Source organism: Triturus cristatus, chromosome 5_1 (genome assembly GCF_964204655.1).
Source record: "Triturus cristatus chromosome 5_1, aTriCri1.1, whole genome shotgun sequence".
In the NCBI taxonomy this organism is placed as follows: domain Eukaryota; kingdom Metazoa; phylum Chordata; class Amphibia; order Caudata; family Salamandridae; genus Triturus; species Triturus cristatus.
In genome coordinates, this window is record NC_140587.1 from 948,838,412 (window position 1) to 948,861,294 (window position 22,883).

General features: G+C 46.8%; 1 protein-coding gene across 1 annotated transcript in view; it reads right to left on the reverse strand.

The window, feature by feature from the left end:
• Positions 1-21,170, reverse strand: part of LOC146832706 (uncharacterized) — a 355,069-nt gene extending 333,899 nt beyond the window's left edge. The window contains exon 1 of the mRNA XM_085606006.1: positions 21,014-21,170. Coding sequence (XP_085462132.1) covers positions 21,014-21,170 — 157 coding nt within the window. The remainder of the gene's footprint in view (positions 1-21,013) is intronic.
• Between the last annotated feature and the right edge of the window lie 1,713 nt (positions 21,171-22,883).

Sequence of the window (22,883 nt, forward strand, 5' to 3'; positions counted from 1 at the left end):
CCTTTGTGCAACATCAGATTTGTAGGACTGATTTACTGGCGCAGCCCACACTACTGATTCATTACTTTTCATTACTAAGTGGACATTCATTTATTAAGTGTGTGTTGTGCTTCTGAGTATCTAGTCCACAGCTCTCACTCGAGTAAGGTTTTACCTGCTCTAGCTAACTACCCTGAAAGTAAAGTGCTAAACTAGGGATTTTGTTTCATTTTGGAGCTCCTGCAACATAAGGGCCCCACAACACCAGAAACAAGACTCTGGTTGTTACACTCGGGGCCCAGTAACATCTGCCTGCCACAGGATCCTCACGTACAGATTTCTCGCAACAAGTATACACATCATATGCAACCTCATTGACATTAGGTTACAAAGGGTCTCAGAGGCGCACACCTAAAAGCCAAAGTACATTTGGAAAAACACATACTCAAGAAAGCTTAAACAGTGCCACTATGCACAACCAGACAGACCTTTGCTGCACCCCATCATAGTGCACAACATTTCAGACAATAGTTTGAAGCTAAGAGTGCAAATGAAGCATGGATGCTTTAGCATCTGTAATTGTGCTAACTAAGGGCATAGTAGATCAAATGATATGAATTTGGTATATGGCCCTTGACTAGTTATTGCACCCACACCCTCCTTTTTAGCCCCTTTAATTTCAGCCGCTTTCACTTTGGTAGATGTTGAAAATTGTGTTTGTCGTCGCTTGTTGGCATGTTTCCCCTGGCCTGGGGACTAGAATTGGCAGTGATGGAGTCTGAGTTGATTGTGTGCAGTGAATGACTGAAGGTTGAACAATTAGAATGATTAAACTTGAAGAGATCCCATTTTGAAGACCTATTTAAATTAGTGATGAAGCTCTGCTTTTCCCAGTGCGGTTTACTGAAATAACTCAATGAAGGTTCATGAGATGACAGACCGTGTATGCTTGCCAGAGCTGGTTAGAAGGGAGGATATTGATGCCTGCAGAGGATGGCAAAGCAAAAGTGTTAATTTCCATAAGCATACTACAAAGGAGCTGGAGCTCAAGACTGGTATGGTACATAAGCCACAGCGTCTGCCTGTTTCATGTCAAATTCGGTTACAAACCTCTCAGACAATTTGTGTGTGTGTTTTCAAAGGATCCCCTTTCACTTGGGTAAAATACATTTATTAAAAAAATAAGAAGATGATGAATCTCTAGGTGGAGTTTGAACCCTAGCCATAATATCAACCAAACAAAATTGGAAGGGAGCACATCTGCACCAACCATGCTGAATACAAAAATACTTTAATTCAAGTGGTATCATGCACCACATTACCCATAATACATCTGAGCAAACTGGGTGCTGGGATGTAAGGCAGTGTGCTCCCTACCCATTTTGTTTTATTGGGATCGTTTAAGCTGGTGAGCTGACAAGTTCTGGTTGATGCACCTGCACTCAGTGAGTGGTACAGAGACCCGAGAAGGCTGTGAGCAGCATAGCCAGCACCCCCAAAATTAAGTGTGACCTTCTACTGAAGGAGCATCATTATCCTGACACACGTGTCTAGAGATACACAACAGAGGCTACATGAATCACGGTGAAAACAAAAAGACGTAATTGAAGTGCCATCATGCACCACATTTACCATAATGCCTCTGAGTGAACTGGGTGCTGGGATGCCAGGCAGTGTGCTACTTACCCCCTTTGTTTTACTGGGCTACAAAATATTAGCCTGTGATATTCACCACCACACCAACCATACTGCCTTTGTATGCAATTGACTATATGTCTTAATAACAAAGATAATACAATACGTACAAGCTGATTTTGCCTTACATGTCAGAAATTCCCAAGTGTTTTTCGTGCCTTAAACAAAATCTTGTTGTTTAATTGTGACAATGGCCCCACACATTTATTTTTCTCCCAGATTCTTTCACTATAGCTCTTTTCACAAATTAAGAGTTTTCTTTCACAGCAAACCATGCGGTCTCCCACATGCCACAGCAATATATGTATATATCTGCAGGTGGGCCTTGAACCCTGGTCAAAAAATTATATAATCCATGGTATTGACCTGACCAGGCAAAGGTATGTGACTTCCCAGGTAGGAGATGTGTCTCTTGTAATAAGGCCACTTGTGTGTTGTGTCGATACAGATACTGCAAAACCTGTTTACCCTTGTGTGGAATAATGAAGCCCCAGATGTTCCATGACTAGAACATAAATTCTTCTGTTGCCCCTCTGTGGCATCACCGTTAATTAGAATGGGAAGCGCCGTGCACCCGCAATGGGCGCTACTATTGAAGGGTGTAAATAAACAAGTAACAACATAAATGACCTTGTAACTTCCTCCTCCACGGACCCTATACACAGAAGGCAAAACCTAGTCCAGGGAATCCTATGGAAAAAGCCCATAAACAAAGAAAAGTACATGGTCACCATGATAGACTACACTAGGGAGCGGCAACGCTCAGGCCCAGTCTGCAGATGGATTGGTAGGACTGTAGGAGGGAAGGGCCATTGTCCATCAGTGATGAGGTGGGTTACTGGGAGATCAATATGTACTGCGGCAAGGGGATAGGGGTTGAGGCAAAGAGTTTTTTTAGAGGAATGGCAGGAGTCGGGCAGTAAGACTCTGCTGGGTCATTCCATGGGGAACATGTTTGCACTCGCAGTTGAGTGTATGTCCGGTGTGGAGTGATTAGGTGCGGAGTGGCATGGAGAGACATGGTTTTGGGGGTGTTGCTTGCATAAACTCTGGACTTCTGTTGGGGTGACAAAGAAGTGAGCCTTACCATTGAAGTCCACCCTGAGGTGAGCTTGGTAGAGCATGCCTTAGCATTTCCCCAGTTTCCAAAATGCTGATTTGGGGCCTGTGAACTTATGAAATGCCTCCTAGTCCACCATTGTGAAGTGCAGGAAGAAGGAGATTGTGGAACCCTGCCACTGCAGTGGCCCATGATCCTGGGTGAGTCTGGGTCACATCCCGATCTCAGAAATTAAGAAGACTGGCAATGATTGGTCATGGAGAGATGCGGGAAGCAGAGCCCGGTGCAAGGGAGTGATGGGCCCAATTCCACAATTAAGGTGGAGGTAAAGTTCTACCCGCCTAGCGAATCAGATAATAACTGTTCAGCAAACAGGTTGATGCGCCAGGTGTCAGTGGACTCTGCTACCCCCAGGAAGTGTAGATTGTTATGGTGGCCTCATGCCTCGAGGTCTTCTTGTTGGCTACCGATTTGAGTAGGTGCTCCAGCTGCTCCAGCCATTTTGTCGTCCTTGAGACCCCATCCTCCAGGCCCGAGATGCCCGCCTCTGCAGTGTCTAATCTGGCTTTGTGTCAGTCCAGCCGCTCACCCAAGCGGTCAAGGCATACAGCGAGGGTGCAGAATCTGTTATTGATCGCACAAAAGCCCGTTCTGAGCTCTGTCATGATGGCTTTAGCTTCAAGTCAATCAGTTGTTCAGTGTCCGAGCCCCCTGCGGCACGGAGCTCCATCATGGACGCAGGCCCTGTGGTGTCAGTGGTTTACATTTTTCAAAAGGCAACTTCCGCTGTCTAGGGTTGCCCTGTACCATGTCTAGTGGAGGATGGCGAGTCTCTGGCAGTGTGCCCCTAGCAGCCAGATAGTGTCGGTGAGCCCTAGGCTGCCCAGTGTCATCACATCAGGGGGAAGGATGAGATGTTGTGGCCGCCAGTGGGGTACCAAGGAGGGGGCAGCCTAGGCAATCCTTAGCAGCGAAGTGGCACTGGGGCCCGGAGACATGGCCCCTGACAAGGCAGTCTGCAAGGGGCTGGAGCATCAGGATAAGCAAGGAACCTGTGATGGCTGACCAGAACCCAGCACTGCAGGCGTGGGATTCAGCATGGAGTGCCCACCCGGTAGGAGCCGAGAAACAGCCCAAGGCCATAGCTGGTAACAAGGTCACTGTCAGGTGATATGGTCCCAGCAGAGTGGTGGCTGCTAAGGGGGGGCAATAGCATGCAGCAATGTAGGCATTCAGGCCTTACCCCATGAGTCCAGACTGTGTGTGGATGTGGCTCCAAGCATCCAGGGGATTCCTCTCCAAACATGAAGCAGGACGGAGAGGAGCCAGCAAGGTGCAGTGGGGCTGCAGCTCACATCTGCCACAGTCAGAAGCCTAGCGCCAGAGTCCCAGTTCCTCCAGCGAGTCGATCAGGGGCATTGGCCATGCCCAAGCCACTCAGGCCACTACCAGGATCTCGGCGGTGTGCCGAAGTGCGGTCCGTGTGGCCGCAAGGTCCCCTAACGTGGTGCAGATGCCAACCGCCACCATGTGGCAGTGAGCGCTGGGTTCCCCAATGGTGGTACAGCAGAGCAGAGAGGCCTAGTGGTCTGGAGGCCTCAAGACCCCAGGCTCACCCGTGGCTCCTGTTGCGGTGGGACCTCCGAGGGAAAGGCTGGGCCGCCCTTCACTCTGCCAATGTAGCCATCCCTGTCACACACAGCCATCCCCCAAACAGTGTTATCCAGTCACCGATGGCAGCGGGTTATGAGCAGGATACCTAGGATCATATCAGATGCACTTTAAGGCCCATTCTGTCATCGAGCAGGGCTGGTTACGCTGGAGCTTTAATGCTGTGTGGCAATCTTGGTCGCTGACTTGGCAACGTCCCTCCTGTAGTGCAGTTTTAAACTTCCATTTCGACTTGGCAAAATAAGGCTTTTGTCAGGCCTAAACCTTCCTGTTTAATTTATGTAAGTCACCCTTAGAGAAGTCCCTAAACGCTCAGATGGCAGGGTGCATTGCATTTAAAAAGTAGGACATGTGGGTTGATATTTTACGTCTTGATAGTGAAAAACTCCTAAAGCATAGTTTCAGTGTCTCAAGGCCTAGCTATCCCACAGGATAAGATTAGAGTACATTACTATAAAGTGGCATTTTCAGAATCTTGACTCAAAATCAGACTTTACCATTAATGCGGATTTTAAATATCAAATTAATTGTATGTTAATAGTATAGTCCTACCTGCTCCCAATCTTTGCTTTGTGTGTTCTAAGTTGGCAGGGTATGCGTCCCTTGCTCACTTTGCCACTGGATTCAAGCTAGCCAAGCTGATGTGGGGTGTTACCCCAAAACCGGTCCCAGGATGCTTGTTTCCGGTCCAGGTAGGACCTGGCCTGGCAGTTCGGCCTGGACTGTTCCCATGAGGCACAAGGTCAAGACTGATTTGCATATGGCAGCTCCAACCTGGGGTGGCAAAGTGAGCTAAAGAACGATGATGGATTCAACCCAGATCTTTGACTGGTGGAGAGTGTCTGAAAAGTTGCAGCACCCTGTCTATCATCTCTGTGTTTGCCCAATCTGAAGTTAGCACTTTTTCTTTAAAAAAAAATTGTTAACAAAGGTCATTAAGCCTAAAGTCTAGTTTTCATACCAAAAACCCTGAAATAAAACTAAGGTAAGGCTTATGCTAATTTGTTAAAGAAATGACTTGGGGTGAATCCGTTTGGACGTTTTAGAGAAATTATGGTTAGAAGCAAGAATAACGCATTCAGATTCGCAGGACCAGTGGATCCAGGACATGTGATTGGCTGGCATCAACCTGAAGAGAAATGTTGCAGCTGCCATTACAGGACTCGATCCCAAAGTACTAAAAAATAATGTAAAACGGGATCTAAGGGGGCAAGGTAGGGACACCCACTAACCCCTAAAGGGGGCCCCAAAGGGACCATGCCTGTCGGCAAAATTAAAGAATAAAAATGGGATACTACAGTCCTGTAAGAGCTTGGGCAGCCCCAGTGTATTCCTGCTGGACCACCAAAAAAGTTGCAGGTAAAAGGCTAATGTTGGGAAGGGGTCTGTGGGGCTTTGCCTGCCTGTAGGTAGTTGGCCCACCCATGGAGGGTTGGAAGTAGGCCAGGCCCCGACCGCGCATAGCTTTCAGATCTTATTTTACATTTAAAAAATACATAGAAGTTCACTGAAAATAAAAACAAAGGTTAAACTGGATTTATACGTAAATAAGCTTGTACGATTTTAATTTACGTTAAAAAAAATCTTAGAAATTCACTGGAAAAAAAAAACAAAAGGTTAAAGCGGAGTTATATGTAGGTCTAATTATTTTTTAAAAACTGTATTAAAACAGCTTCCACTGGATATATACACACGAACCTGCGAAATATGCAAAACTATTGATGTAGTAATAATGAGTCCATTATTAAATCAAAACCTACTTACTTAAACAAATTACATATATATGAATTTCAAAAAACCTTGTGTACATAATTAGGAAAAGGGAAGGGATGGACACTTAGTTCTCACATAAGCAAATTGTCTGTATACACTTTTGCAGGGAATAGTAAAAACCCTAGTTGAAGAATATTGTTAAATTCCTTAGTACGTTATATATAATTGCCTATAATTTCATTCTCAATAAAAGGCTAAATCATTTTAATTAAAAAATTGTTAACATTAGTGCTTGGGTCACTTGTTTTGCATTTCCTTGAAAATTGCATTTAGGCTGAAAAGTTCGGATTGAAAGTTCCAGGCAAGAGGAGCATGAAAGTAAAAGTTCACGTGGTATGATATTTCAAGAAATGTATCCCTCGCAAAATACTTGGGGAGGTCTATAGGATGCACACATACCACATCAAGGACTGCATTTGCTTCCCATTTGACTCCCTTAGACACCTTGGGTCATAGAGGGACCCTCTACATCAGATTTTCAACAGGCAGCGTCAAACAGCTCCTGAAGGATATGGTTCAAGCCCTGGAGAACCCTTTACTTTATATTATGGCAGTGATTGGACTCCAAATTTAAATAACTGGGCTTGTGCTGGCAGAACCAATGCATGTAATGGAAGGACCTGGGCACTTACCGACAGAACATGGGCAAATAACATCAGGACCATGCCATGCAATTGTAATGCTGCCACATTGGCTGTCCAACTGGGTATCCGTAGTGATGGTCTTTGCTGTGATGTTCAAAAAGGTCAAAGCCTCAAGTGATGCTCTGGCCATACCCTGTAAACAATTTTCTAAAAAAAAATAAGTTTACTGTTTCGGCTACAAGTCATAAAATTAAGCTTATGAAACAGTTTAAAAAAAAATCACAGATTTGGTAATAGTAATAGCCTGCATTGGTTCAGCAACAATAATTAATAGCGCTTGGAAAGATACACCAAGGGCTGCATTATGGATAGGGCTTATGTTCCTTGTTTGCGCCATGGTGCACCTTTGAAAAGCTGTGCCAGGTGCAAACAAGGAACGTGCACCATAGTAGAATGAATGTTCTGCCCATAGGGCGGCCATGAACTCGCTCTGCCCTGTTGCGACAATCCAAAAAGATGAGTCGTGCAGCGGTTCCAAGATGAAGTGAGACTGTGATGCAGGGACCTGTGCCATCCTAGACGATCTAATCAATGGGACTTGTGATGTGAAGTCCGGAGTGGAGGATACACTTTGCAGTTGGGGTGATGTGTCGGTTCCAAGGAGCTACGAATCCGATGCAGAGTCCCGTTTTGCCATTGAGGCTGCTGTCAACGAGGGATGCGAGGGTCTGCCCTGAGGATGTGTTCGGCAGTGGCGGTTCCGATGGGACTGCGAATGCAGTACGGGTCTTTGAAATGGGTCCAATCCACGCAACAGTTGTGCATTGGTTCCGATTGGGTTCATGCCGCACAACAGTAGAGATGTGTCAGTTCCGCTGGATCCATAGAGGCTGGCAGAGCACCTTAAGTCCACTTTCAACGGACCAGTACTGGAGTGGCACCAGTTGGTTGGGTAGACTCACAGATGGCTGAGTCCAGGTGAAAAGTTGCATGAAGCCTGGTGTGTCCCTGTGGCTTTAAATCAGGAGGCCAGCCAACTAGCCCTTGGAGCCACTCTGGACTCTGAGTTCAACAGATGCAGGTCTAGACCTTCTTACCCAGGCAAAATGACAGCAGGTCAGAACAGCAGGGCAGCAGCCTTCAGAGCAGAAGTCCAGCAGAGTGGCAGTGGAAGGAATGATGGACACTGCAAACATTCACCCCCAGTCACAAGGATCTGGGTTAAATCCATCAATCTTTTGCTCACCACACCACCCTAGTTTGGACCCAGCCATATGCAAATCAGTCTTGATCCTGTTCCTAATGGGAACAGTCCAGCCTGAACTGCCAAGCCAGGTCTTCCCTGGAACAGAAACAAGCATCCTGGGACTGAGTTCAGGGCATCACCCTTCACCAGCCAGGCTAGCTTGATTCCAGTGGTGTAGTGAGCACGGGACCCACGTCTGGGCATACCCTTCACACTTAGGGTGACATATGCAAAAGAAATAATTGATGGACGGAATGCTGGACAATGCAAACATTCACCCCCAGTCACAAGGATCTGGGTTTAATCCATCATTCTTTTGCTCAACAAACCACCCTAGTTTGGACCCAGCCATATGCAAATCAGTCTTGACCCTGTTCCTAATGGGAACAGTCCAGTCCGAACTGCCATGCCAGGTCTTTCCTGGAACGGAAACAAGCATCCTGGGACCGGTTTCAGTCCTTTCAGCAGCACAGCAGTCCTTTTTTCTGGCAAAGTATCCACAGGTCCAGAAGTGTATTGGAGAGTTGGTGTCTGAGCTCCAGTATTTATATCCAGTAGTGCCTTTGAAGTGTGGAGGAGGGGGCATGGCCAAGATAGTGGCTGTGGCGGATGTAAACTAAGGAGCTCTGCGACGGCCCGGTAAACTGCCTGATGTTATCCTACCTCTCACACCAGCTTTGATGTGCGAAACTCCTCTAGGGCTCAGGAGAGGCGCCGGAGTCCCTCCATAAGTTGCGGTCGAGGCGGGGGCTCGGTTTCTGTTGGCATGACTAATCCACCCAGTAGCGGCCCAGCACAACTGGGAATTCCCGGTCTTGCGTGACCAGACATCTGCCGCCTGCGATATTGTAGTCAGGGCTGCTGGAATTTAGGGGTGGGGAACCCTCCCACACAGCCAAGAAGACAAGGTGAGGCCTCCACCCCCATTGCCAGAGGTTGCCACGGTTGGAGGTCCTCTCTGACTCCGACCAACTACATACGCGTGGACAGGCTACTCCTAAAGGCGCAAACTGTAGTGGGGCCACATGCTGGATTGGGGCATCTGTCCAGATCCCCAAGTGGCCGGAACTACGCTGTGTGGCTCAACTGATCTCGCCAAGCCCCCCTCACCCAACCTCACACATACAAGTTGTGGTAGATTACCACAGGGAACGCCTGTTGGCTATTCATAACTGACACGTGGAGCTTCGAGCCACTGGGTGGGGTGCTCTCAGTTACCCCGGTGGCCTTCACAAATATCCCACAGTTTAAGAGGTGGGAGCATTGATTGCGCAAAGAGATATCACTCCCTGAGTGGTGCAGTAAGCCTACATGAGTGGAGCCATGGGAAAGGACAGGCCACAGAGAGGGCATAGCAGACCAAAATTGACCAACATTCAGTGCAGGGCGCACCCCCATGCATGGGCCTGCCACAGGAACCCCGCTAAATATGGATGTACCACAAACGGACCCCACCGGAGTTTAAATTCTCACGGCCATCGAGGCTTCAAGCGCAGCAGTGCAAGCAAAAATAGAAGCTGGCTTCCTGGATGTGGACCTGTTGAGACCTCCAGCCAGTTCCGGAGCACTCCATAGCTACAGAGCAGACAGTCTATGAAATTGCAGGCCGAAGTATCGACATTGAAAATCGCATTCTCAGACCTCTCTGCAAAGACTGCAATTCTAGAATGCTGATCCGAAGATGCAGAGGGACGCTCTCTGAGAATCAATCTGAGGTACATCGGTTTCCCGGAGGGGCCGAAGGAAGAACCCCTGAGCAGTTCCTAGAAAAGTGGATTAAAGACAATTCCAGAGGCCTCCCTGTCCTCTATTTATAATGAGCGAGCCCATCAGGCGCTGACCCCGATCTCTCCGGCTGGTGTTGCACCCAGTACTCTTATAGATAAAATCCTAAATTACAGGGATTGCAACTGTATCCTCCGAGAAGTCCAGCAGGTGGGTGATCCCAGCTTTAAAAATCACAACACACATATTCCCGGACTACACTTGGCTGGTCCAACAAGAGAGGGTGTCCTTCACCAGTGTGAAAGAAGCTGAGAGCAATGCAATTATAATATATGTTGCTCTACCCAGCTAAGCTAAAAGAAAGGCACGAAGGCTGCTCTAATTTCTTCACTACTCTCGGGCGGTGTGGGACTGGCTGGAGGTACGGTGCGAGAAGTGACCTTTGATCTCAAGAAACGCAGCTACTCCATCCCAGGCATGCAGCGCTCCCACAGGTCTAGCAGGCTCCAACAAAGCAATAAACAATCTTCCTGCTCATCTCAGAGAATAGTAGTACGGCAGGATGGATCCTTCAAACTACAGCGATCCACTTCAGACAGAGAGGACAAAAGCTTACATATCATCGATCCGACATGGATGCAAATTTAGCGGGAGGAAGCCAGGGCGCTGGTGGAGGTGGTGCCTGCTTCAAATTCGGACACCAGTACCGGAGATGTTGTAGAAGACACACCACAAGAAGAGGCTCCTTGACCCGCCGAGTCCTCATCCCCTGCATTTATGTGGACACCGATTGCGCTGTAGCAGGCATGAGGTTTGGACAGTGTGTGCGCGGATTGCTGACTTTGGGCACATATGAAACACACACATTGCGAGTGACCGGTTGTTTATGTAGTAATGCGGGAGAGGCACTGAGTGACTGCACAGCCCTCCTATACTTTTTCCCCACTGATTTTTGTTTTCTCCTCACTGTGTATCTTGAGAGAGTGAGCTGAGTGAATGCTTGTTTGACTGCACGGCAGGGGAAGGAGGACCCGGGCGGGGTGCCACGCGGTGCAGCTCTGGGGGCCCTCCTCTACCCTGCACGATAATGATTCTGGTTGACTGTAGTGTGTCTGCTGGTTACAGAGAACAGGTGAGATCGGACTTGAATGTTTGTTTGATGGTTAATAGCTGATTTAAACCTGTTAGAATCTGATTCTTAAGTAGGAGTTTTGGGGTTGAACACATGATTGGGGAGGCACCATTTTGTTTTTGTATTGTTTGCCCGGGGGGGGGGGGAGGGATGTGTTTTTATTAATATAGATATTCTTGTTGGCAGCAATGGTGGAGCATAGGAGACGGAACAGTATTATATAGTAAATGGGCTGATGGCGCAGTTTAAAATTATGACATGGAGTGTATGGGGCCTTGACTCCTTTATTGAGAGATATAGAGTACACACTTATCTTTACCACTATGGCATACATATAGCAATGCTACAGGAAACACATCTTTCAGATTCAGAGGTATCCAAGCTCCATACAAAATGGAGGGGCCAGATGTTCTCTGCACTTACTCCGCAAATTCCCAGGGGTAGCTACATCGGTAGCCCCACAGTTACCATTTAATATCCTTATTAGCGAGGCTGATGTGGAGGGGAGATATGTCCTGACACATGTGGAACTAGATGCCTGCTGAATATTTATGATCCCAATGTAGATGACAGTCATTTTTTCCTGCATTAGGAGGCCCTTCTGCTACCCTATGTGAGTACACCGGTGGTGTGGGCTGGGTACTTTAACTGCATCTTGGATAGCTCCTTGGATAGGCCTCGGGACATCATCTAAACCAAACATGGCAGACACACTCTGGGGGGGGTCATGGACCAACTAGGATATACAAACGTGTGGTGCACAATGCACCCTGGGGATGGGAGATATGCCTGCAACATCTTCCACATACGGTTTTTAGTAGCTTGGATCGATTCTTACTGGCAGTTGAGGACGCAGTGATGGCACTGCACACACAGGTGCTGGGACGATACCTCTCGGACCACGCTCCTGTACTCCTGGAATGGGGGGCCCAGTGCCGCCGACCCAAAGTTCTGCAGTGGCGACTACAGCTATACACCCTAAAAGATGACGCATTTAGAGGAGAAATAAGGGAGGTGACGAGTACCTACTTCGACAATAACTGGGGATCCACTAGTAGAAGGGGGACAGAATGGGAAACCCTAAATGTTGTGACAGGTGGGGAATGCCGCTCAAGAGTGGGTGGATTGAGACTACAACTGGAGAGAGAGATCTGACTCCGGCGGAAAACACTCTAGCGTGATTGCAGTGGGTGGAACCTGTTGGGGATACACAGGGAGAGTCACTGCTACATACCCAATGTAGAGTGGGAGAAATATGGGACAGATTAGACTGTTTAGTCCAACGCGAATACCGCTAGTTGCTTCACTGTGCGGGGGACAAATCAAGTCGCTTGCTGGCATGGTTGCTTAAGTGCACACTTCCCCCCCGCCCAATCATTCTCACACTCAGTAGACCGGAAGGTAGTCACATATCTACAGAACATGGTATTAACTCCCTCTTACCTGCTCACATATCCTTGGTATACAAAGAGGAGGCAGGGGTGGCCCCAGACATCCGGGATCCTTTTTTGGAGGATCTCACACTTCCTAGCCTCACCGATGGCCAACGTGAAAACGTAGAGATTAGACTAGAGGACCTTGAGGAAGCGCTGGCTGACATGGCCCGCTGTAAGTTTCCGGGCCCTGATGTTTTACCGGTAGAATATTTCCAAACATACTTGGATCTCCTGCTTCCTCGTCTCCTGGAGAACCTGCAGGACGCCTGAAGGGAGGAACTCTTACCACCATCAATGAGGGAGACCCAGATTGTAATGCTCCCTAAACCGTGTAGCGACCCATGCATGCCAGGCTCATATCGACCATTATCGATGTTGGGCTTAGATACACAAATACTGGTGAAAGCACTCATAATGTGTTTAAGGGGAGTAGGATCAGTGTGGTTTCATGCTGGGCTGCGGCACACAAACAAATTTACATGGGTTGTCCCACGTCTTGCATACTATGGCAAATATGGACATCTCTGATGTTGCATTGGCTTTAGACATCGCGAAGGCCTTCAATACCCTACCATGGTGGGACAACCTCTGGGAGGTACTGACAAGAATGGGCCTCGGGCAGGAATATATCTCCTGGGTACACCTTCTGTACAACCCAACGACTGCTAGGGTATGCAATGGTGGGCTGATTTCTGAAACTCTCCATCAAACAAGGCACAAGACAAGGCTGCCCGTTGTCTGCACTCTTATTCACCGTGGTGACAGAGCCTTTGGCGATCAGACTACAAAGGAACATGAATCATTGGGACATCAAGGTGGGAAGCCAGCTGAATGTTGTATCCCTATATGCGGATGATGCCTTGCTATATTTAGCTCACCCAGAGGAGGCAATGCCCATTCTTCTTGAAATCTGGTCGGGTTTCGGTGCAGTGTCTGGACTGAAAGTCATTAACCAGAAGTCAGTCCCTATTCCCACTCGCTACATTAGTAAGTACAGAAGTGGCTGATGTCCCCACAGTGGAGTTCCGATGGAAGTGCGATCATTTCCACTTATGCAATATGCATTAAATATGGGGGCGATGATTATGGGTTTACAGTCATCCATTAGTTTCTGGAATCGCCTCCCTCTTTCTATCATGGGTCAAGTGGCCCTAGCCCGGATGGTGCTCCTACCACGCTGCCTGTACACTCTGCAGAATTCCTTCTGCATTATCCCCAGATCAAACTTTGAAACATTAATAGCCTGCTATCATCGCTGGTTTAGGCTGGAAAGTGCAGTAAGGTAAAACTGGTGATTCTGAAACATGATATGGAACAGGGGGGCTGGGCCTCCCAGATCTATATCTCAACTATTTCTCTGCCTTTCTCCAATATACGGAGCTCTAATGTGTGCAGAGGGCCCCAATGTAGAGAAGGACCTCCTGGGTGATTGGGGACTGGAGAACAGTCTACCAAGTTGTCTCATGATGGGTTCTCCAGCACCCCTCGATTATTCTTTTGTGGTGTGTTAAGTCACGGGAGCCGGGGAACGGGCGGTCACATTGGTGCTGCGAATGGCACCATATGCACGAACACTACTGTTGTAATGGCTATGCAATTTTTGCCATATACAAACTGTGATGGACTTCACAGTGTGGTTTGAGGGAGGGCGCCTTACTGCAGGTGATCTATGTTGTGATGGGTCTTTTGTCTTGTTTGCTGATGCGCAGGAATGCTTCGGGATCCCAATGGGACATTTTTTACAATCTGCAAAACTTCATGCACAACACTGGAGATTTGGACTTTCTTCCCCGAGGAACCTACGGAGTCCCACACCTTGCTGGTGATTCTTGACCAAGGCACCCACAGGGGATTGATCTCTCTCTTATGCCGAGCACTCAAGGCTGACCGCAGCATCACCGTTTCCCACGTTCAGGATAGATGGTCGACAGACCTACCGATCCCCCTCATAGACAGTGAATGGAAAAAAGCATTCGCACAGGTCCGGGAGGTGGCCATCAACGCTCACTTCAAACGTATACAATTTCGCTACCTATACTGCACATACATGACCCCCCTCAGATTAGCATGATTCAATGCAGCGCGCTCAATGGAATGTCCCCGCTGTGGGGCCAAGCAGCTGCGTTCACTCACATGACATGGGATTGCCCTCGGCTTCGGCGCTATTGGTCAGGAGTGCTGGAAATGCTTCGAGAGGCAATGGGCCTTCGGATCGGGGAACCTATTAAGCACTGCCTTATAGGGGTCCTACCGACCCCCAAGGCGAAGACCAGAATGCAGTGTAAATTTGTGAACTTGGGACTGGTGCTTGCTAGGCACTGTATAGCGATACACTGGACAAAATCAGTGCCCCCTAGACTGCCCAGATGGACAGCAGATATTTGTGAATGGGGGGGGGTGGCTGAGGAGCTATTTCTGCATATAGTCTGCACAGAGGAGAAATGCCGAACGGGATATGGAGACAAGGGGATTATTGCTGGAGACGTTGCGGACCCTCAGGCGGACTGCTGTGGGACCGGAAACCCTCTCACAGACTGGGACCCCTGGCACACAGACAGGGGTTGGTGAGGGAACCCCTAATAGCCTGGATAACACCAACTGACAGAAGTTTTAGTTTTTTTGGGTGAGGAGGGAGCCTGATTGGTTACTGCAGGGAAAGGAGCCCTGTGGTTGTACTTTGATGGTGAGCAAGCCACCCCCTATGGCCACTCAGCTACACACTACAGGAGATACATAGCGGCATGGCCTCAGTACTTCTTTACCAAGTACACCAAAGAACCATCAGAGGAGGAGCTGGGATGGCTGTAACTGTAGAATTACACCAGTCCTTGATGTTAGAAGATATGTGAGGAGTGCTGCTCTGCCAACTGCTGCCCAGTTTTCTTTTTCCTTCTTTTAATGGTTACGTGTTTATTGATAACTGTATTGCTGTTACTTATTTACCTAAAAATATGGATGTGGGTAGTTTTTTTTTTTAACCATTTTTACTGTAGTACAAGCACTGGCATGCAACTGTCACACATTTGCAATTACAATTATGTACGGTATATATATGATGTATATGCTTGTACAGTATATTGCTGCTATGTGTATCCCAAAATAAAAGCGTTTATATAAAAAAAAAAAATAAAAAAAAAAGGGAGGGCCTTTTAGAGGAATGCCTTTGAAGTGCACATGTGGCCTGCCTTCCTGGTTCTAGACTAACTTCAGGAAATATGCAGTCGTTTGTGTGGAGGCAGGACATAGTCTATGCAAGTGTACGTAGGCTGGGCTCAGCTCCTCCCTCTCATCCTGCCAGTGATGGCCCATTTCCTAAGCTCCCCACTGTGTGTGGCTGTCTATGAGTGATACACAAGGCCCAACTGTCAACTACACCCAGTCATGTGACCCAGAGACAGGCTGCAGGCACCAAATGGCTAAGCAAGAGAAGGCCAACTTTCTAAAAGTAGCATTACCAAAAGTTAATTTACAATCCCACTTGACCATAAATTAGAATTTTTCATTATAATTCCAGAGACACCAAACATGAACTGCTTACCTCGAAATTACACTTATAAAATGTAAAAAGGTAACTCCAATGTTATCCTATGGGAGAGGTAGGCCTTGCAGTAGTGAAAAATTAATTTAAGATGGTTTCACTACCAGAACATGTAAAACGTAATAGTACATGTCCTACTTTTAAAATAGATTGCAGCCTACCCTATGGCCTGTCTGGGGCCTATCCTAGAGGTGACATATGTATTAAAAAATGTTAGGGCCAGGCAAAAGGTTTACTTTGCCAAGTTGGAATTGCAGTTTGAAACTGCACACACTCAGGCTGCAATGGCAGGCCCAATACATGTTTAAAGGGCTACTTTAGAGGGTGGCACAATCAGTGATGCAGGCCCAGTAGTAGAATTTAATTTACAGGCCCTGGGCATAGGTAGTGCAACTTTACTAGGGACTTACAAGTAAATTAAATATGGCTATTGGGTATAAGCCAATCCAACCTGTTTTAAGAATAGAGGACAATCACTTTAGCACTGGTTAGCAGTGGTAAAGTACGCAGAGTCCTAAGGCCAGCAAAAACAAAGTCAGCAAAAACAGGAGGCCTGAAGGCAAAAACTTTGGGAAAAAAACATGCCAGAGATGTCAGGTCTAACAGGGGGCACAAAGGAGTGGGGTTGTCCTTTAATAAACTCATTCAAAGATGGCCGCCGCAGACTTGGGCAAATACCCCGCAGCCATCTTTCACCTAAAGTAAAGTATTACAAAATTATTCAAAAAAAGTTGGTGTGGATGCAGCCACAACAGCCATCTTTCCATTTATTAAAAAAATTACAAGTTCATTCAAAGGTAGTCATCGTCGATATGGGTGCATCCATGGCCATCATTTCAATGCTTTTTTTATATTTTAATAAATCGCATTCCAAGTTGACTGCCACAGATGTGTACATTTGTGGTGGCAATCTGACACAAAATAAATTGGCAAAGGCAATATGTTTCCCTGCTGAGATCTATTAGCTTGACTAATGCAACTCTAGTCCACCAACGGAGCAAACTAATACAAACAAACTCTACTCAACATATACAGGAAATAAGGGGTGGATTGTGCTCGATTGGCATTTTAATAGAACAATTTTGTCCTTCCTCATTATTCTAATCACTACACATTTAATAGACTACTTAGTGTAAATAATACTTTACACAAACTACAGAGCCCAAATCGATTGAATCAATACAAGAACCCGCCCAATGATCTATAGAAAAGAATCCTTTTACTTTCAAGAAATCCCACCCACCAGGGTTACCCCCGGGACTTCCCAACTTTTCCCATTTTTAATGATACCAGCTGGCGCCAAGATAAAAACTTTTGGGGTACCAGGCAGGTATTTTTAAAAAGTAACCCTACCCTCCACTCACTACTCTTTTCCGTTTCCAAGAAAGTGCTCCTGTGCATCTCATAGGTCGTAGCAAGCCCTGTTCTGCAACGGAATGGGAAGGAAACCTTTGATGAAGCATGCGACCAAGGCGTACCCCTGGTGGGTGAGAGTTCTTTAAAGCAAAAGGATTCTTTTCTATAGGTCGACAGGCGGGTTCTTATATTGATTCTATCAAATTGGGCTCTATAGTTTGTGTAAGGTTTTGTGTCAGAGGAGGGTTAGCCCATGCTCTACAGCACCTCTTCACTTCCCTCAAATTGTTTATGGGTAAATAATACTTCATTACTAAAATTTGGTAAGGCAGATTACATCAGGGAAACGACTACCACAATCATAAGGCATCTTTTAACCTATACACTGGTCCCCTGGCCATGTAACTAAATCAAAATGATGGGAGACACTACTGCTCTGAATTATGTTCCTTGAAGAGAAATAGGTGATTTCTGCGGAAGACACCTATCCAACTGCTGAGATCCAACCGTACCCACAGACCAGCCTTACTTAGCTCCCTAAAATATGAAAGCAGTGGCATAAGTTACACCAAAACATTCGAAGCAGCCGGTGCATTCATGCACCACTCTACCTCAGATGCTCGCTCAGCAGGTGCTTTGACCCTCAAGTTACCTCATTGGCATTGATGCCCGTTACCCAGAAAGGGCAAACAGATCTTGGCCATGGGCTGAACTCAAGTAATCATGTTAGCTGCCTACTGTTGAGACCTCCCATGCTTCGGGGCTTACTTTTGGCTCCAATAAATAAAGCGGCTTTACAAATAAACTCTTCGAATAACAGAGGCAAAATGGGAAACGTCTGTATACCACATTTAAAGTAAAGTATAGCACATTTAAAGTAAATTGATTTATAAGCGAGAATGTATGGGCGTTATTCCTCAAAACACTGACATCCAAACCAGCGAAGGTTGAAGATGCACAGGTCTTAGCAGAAGTCTTAGCTAACTTGCTTGAGAGCACGAACTGAAAACACCACACTGAAAATAAATAGTCCGTGTACAATGGTATACAATAATGGCCACATATAATACCCCTAATTAATGACTAAAGCGGATTGTTATATTCATGATTTTCAGTGCTCAGAAGTGATGGAGTTCAGACATGCAGCGCTCTAGCAGTCAAATAAACGCGTGGCCGAAGCAGGACTTCGTATAAGAGTAAACTGGCTACGGTTTACGCAGTGGAGTAACGCAAAATGAGCACCCCCTTTACAAAATATGGGGTCGTATTAGCAACGAACTGTGATAAAGATCGCTAGGCGCGCTAAATTTGATTTAGCTTAACGCCGGCTATCACCAGATCAGATCGCCGAAATATCGCGTTATTTACAACGCTTATCTCCATGGCGATGTGGAATCCGGCAATAGCCTCAGAATGCAGGATTATCACTGGGAATCCAGTGATAATCCTGCAGCGATAGGGGAATCCTTGATGATTGGGAGATGCGGATTTAGCCACTCAATCCACCTCCCATGTCAAAGATAGGTTAGTCAGGAAAAATGCAGACGTACAATAACGGCGATAACCGCCGTTAGCGCGGGTTTAAATACCTCTATCGGTGTCCTGGGCCGTATTGGAAATATGGAGAAGTACAGTTAGCGATCATTTTCAATCTGTTTTTGCAGGGAACGTCTACTTTGCATCTCATGCAAAGCAAGACGTGAACAAAACGGGAGCTGAATCAAGGAAACACGCGCTAGCGTGTCCTTGTAAATAATGCGATATAATTATCGCCGCTTTTCAGCACGCAAATGGAAGCTAAAGCGGCGATAATTATATCGCCAGCCCTTGGTGATATGCCCCATGATGCGGGCGCGGCGGCGCCTGAATCTCTCATATCTTTCAGAAAATCATTAACATAGAGATGAACGGAGGCCATCAGAAGGGTTGGGGCTCCCCTGAAATGTGGGGGCCACCCTCTGCGCTACATGGCCCTTCGTTATGCCTCATGCTTTAAAAGAGTTACGCACAGGACTTTAAGTGGGATGAAAAAACTGGGGGGGGGGTGTTCTCAAAGGGACGTGGCCTATGTAATTTAGGGAGCCGCTTAAAAGCACGTCAGCTACAAATCTGTGCTTAGCATAGTGTGCCACCCGACAGGTATTTTTCTGCTTCTGTCCGTGCACCCAGATATATAATGCAACAAGTAACATTACACCTACAACAAGCCAGAACTATTAGCTTTGTCAATGGTTGGTAGTTGCATATAATGCTTAAGCAACGACTATGGCTTTGTCGTATATAATAATATTGAAAATGCTTCAGTTCTGAAATGATGAGACTATGAACGAACTATAACGGGTCTCTGTGAAGTTACATCGAAGTCTTTGAGCAGTGGTGCTGCTGCAGAGTTAAAATTGTCTTTTCCAGCCGGAGGGCGAGGGAAGAAATGGATAGCAGGATGGGGACCCGTCTCGGCACTTTCTTTCAAGAACTGCCGGTGCTCAGCACTGGCAAGACCCGGACCACTTAAAGCCAATGGGGCAGATTTATGAGGTTTTGCCGTAGGGAAGCGCAACAGGCCTTCCTGCTGCGCTTCCCTACGGCAAAAGAAAAGGGCAGGGATGCGCCGTATCTATAAAATGCGGTGCATTCCTGTCCTTTTCCCCTGCGCCGGCGCACAATGGGCTGCCTGCGCCAACGCAGGCACCTCTGCACCATGGTGCAAGGGTGCCTGCGTTGCGGAGATGAATATTTTTGTACAGGAAGGGAAACCTTTCTGTTCAAAAATAATCACAAGAGGTTTTTCCTCTTTGTATGGGTGCTGCAGAATGCAGCACACATAGAAAAAGGAAAAACGAGGAGAAATAAAGATATTTCTCCCCGTTGCGCCTCCCTTACGCCTCCCCTGGGGAGGCGTAAGCTTTTGGCGCTGCCTCAGATTTACGATTTCTCGTAAATCTGGGGCAGTGTCAAAAGGCCATGGATGTTGCTGGGAACGCCCCTAGCAACACCCATTGCACGCCCCTTTAACACTGCGTTGAAGGGACTGATATTTATGAGGCAGCATTAAGCAACAAAAAGTGGCTCAGTGCTGCCTGATAAATATCACGCAGGCTTCTACGCCACGGAACGTCACAAAAAGTGATGTTCCGATGGCGCGCAACGGGCCTCATAAATCTGCCCCCTGGTTCCTTACATAGCGCGTTGACAGCCCGTTGGCCGCTTTAAATTAAAGTGTACTTCGTCAGTTTTTGAATCGCGTTATGCTATAGATCGCCGTAAAGTCATGTAACTCCTGACTGAATCCATGACCTTCATGATTCCACCTGCTTAATGGAAGAAGCATACAAACACATACATACCCCCAATAGAACACACCTGAGAGAACGCTAACAGTATTGTTCTGTCTATCAACAATCCTAATGGTCGATGCGAGCTCGCCCAGTTTGTCACACAACTGCAAATTGCTCCGGAAAAATCAATATGCAACACAATTATCAGCTTCATCTGTTGTTTTTTTCCGGCTGATTACAAAATTGAGAAGGGGGTGTTTCAACCAGGCCGGTTTGGCTGGAGTGCAAAAAAAAAGCTATGAAAATAATAACTGTTTCTAGGCCCTGGAGCTTACAAAAACAAACCAGCGGTAAATCAAACGTTTACTTCCAATTGAAGAGACTGTCATGAAAGGGAGCATAAATCACCGGAAGAGCAATTCTGCAGGAATCGCGTTACAAGTGATTGTCCCTTTTATTATTTCTGCTAAACAGGCAGCAGCAGCGGACAGTTCCAGAAACGGGGAGGGAGGGGGGAAACGAGAAGGGCATATTATGACCGACCTGCGGAAATATCTTCGGATGAGCGGGAAATGTCTGCTTCAGTGTTGGCGTTGAGGTCACTGACCTCTTCCGAGTAAACCACGACAGCCATGCGCCTGCCTGCAAACAAAACAACACAAAAAAAAGCTGTTCCTAGAGGAATCGAGGCCCGCTTCATGGCTGGGTTTGACAACCTCGCACGTGTCAGTGATGAATCCTAATTAAAAACGCAAAGTAGATTTTAGGCGCGAACGCCTCCAGCTGCTGTATTCCATAACAAAGCACATTGAATTGAAGTGAATTAACTATTATTACTTTTTAGTGGATGAGTGGCTGACTAATTATGGATGATGTTGCAGAGCAGCTCAGAATTTAGATTTGCATTGTGGGACTCGAAGTCTGTGTTTGCAGATAGAACAAGCAGGACTACCAATATAAAAGAAAAAAGAAAACTTAACTGGACGACATCGTCACGCGTAGAACTAGAAAACGTGAGAGTCCTGCTACTAGGAGTAGCGTCTGAGCTGTAACTGCAGCTGTTCGCCGTCAATGCACGAGTGCAGTGTTAATATTGGGTTTATTTTAATGGTTAGTGGACCATCGCAAATGAAAACAAAAATTAATTGAAGGAACGCCAGGACTGAAGCATAACGCCTCTGACGACATGGGCCATATAATGACCTTATACACTTTCCTACAAAGAAGGGAAGCTAACAGTGGTGCAGCAGGTGCACTGGCACCAGGACCAAGTTGCGTTAGGGGTAGGGCTACCAGAGCACTCCGTGTCATGAGGGACAGTTTATTCCAGACTTGGGCTTTCCTTCTACAAGTCATGGCTATCACTGTGCTGGTCCAATTATTTGAAATAAACCAAAACACAGACTCCCAAAATGGATGTTCAACGTAAGCACAGCATTGGAAAATGGTGTTCCTGATGACCTAAAGCTAGGTGGTAGTTAGTTGGAGGCCAATAACACCCGAATGACGGATGTTGTTTTACTACCTATTCTGGATGGCCCCAAGTCTCAAAGTTGGGTAGTAAAAAAATCCATAATAGTCGGTGTTGACCAGTGCTTAATTTGAGCCTGTGGTTGCCGGTGCTCGGTGCCGGCACTAAATTCTCTACTCCGGCACTTACAGCAGTCCACTACTTGGTGGCACTGTTTATCAGTTCTGAAATGAGCACACCAGTGTGCTAATAATGTAATAGACCGTAACAATTAATAATACATTCCGCCAAAGCCATTCTCACAGCTTTGCGTGGCCTAGAACAGTCCCACTTGTCACACTTGAAGGAGTGTCATGGTTAATGGTGGTGTTATTGTCGAGGGCAGCAGGGAGTGCAAGCTGCAGTGGCCTGAAGAGAGGGGCCTTGGCCCTTATGTTTTTGTAGAAAATTAAGCACGGGTGCTAACAATAGCTAGGCCCTGCTTTCGAGTGCCTAGAAGCTGCAGGTGCCGAAGCCCTTCCAGTACTTCTCGTTTCTGTTCTTCTGTACGCAAGGGGTTCTTTACCCTGGTGGGGGTACTCAACGGCAGAGTGTAGCTTGGGTAGTGAGACTGGGTGGTGTGAGCCTGACAATTTGCTACAACCATCGTGGTGTCTCCAATTAAGTCTAGTTTACTCTTATTTAGCAATGCACCAAGCAGAAAATCATTGTGCAAACAACAGAGGGCATATTCACAAGGAACTATCACCGACTTAACGGCACTTTATCGCAGCCAAAGTTGCGATAAACTTATCACCCCAATCACAAGCTGGTGTTAACAGCCCACAGCACCAGTTTACCCGCGATAGCAGCCACAAAAAACATCGCCACGGATGACCCCCGCAACTATCGCAATGAGATGCAGAGTAGGCATTCACGTGCCAAAAACTGCGACAACACCAC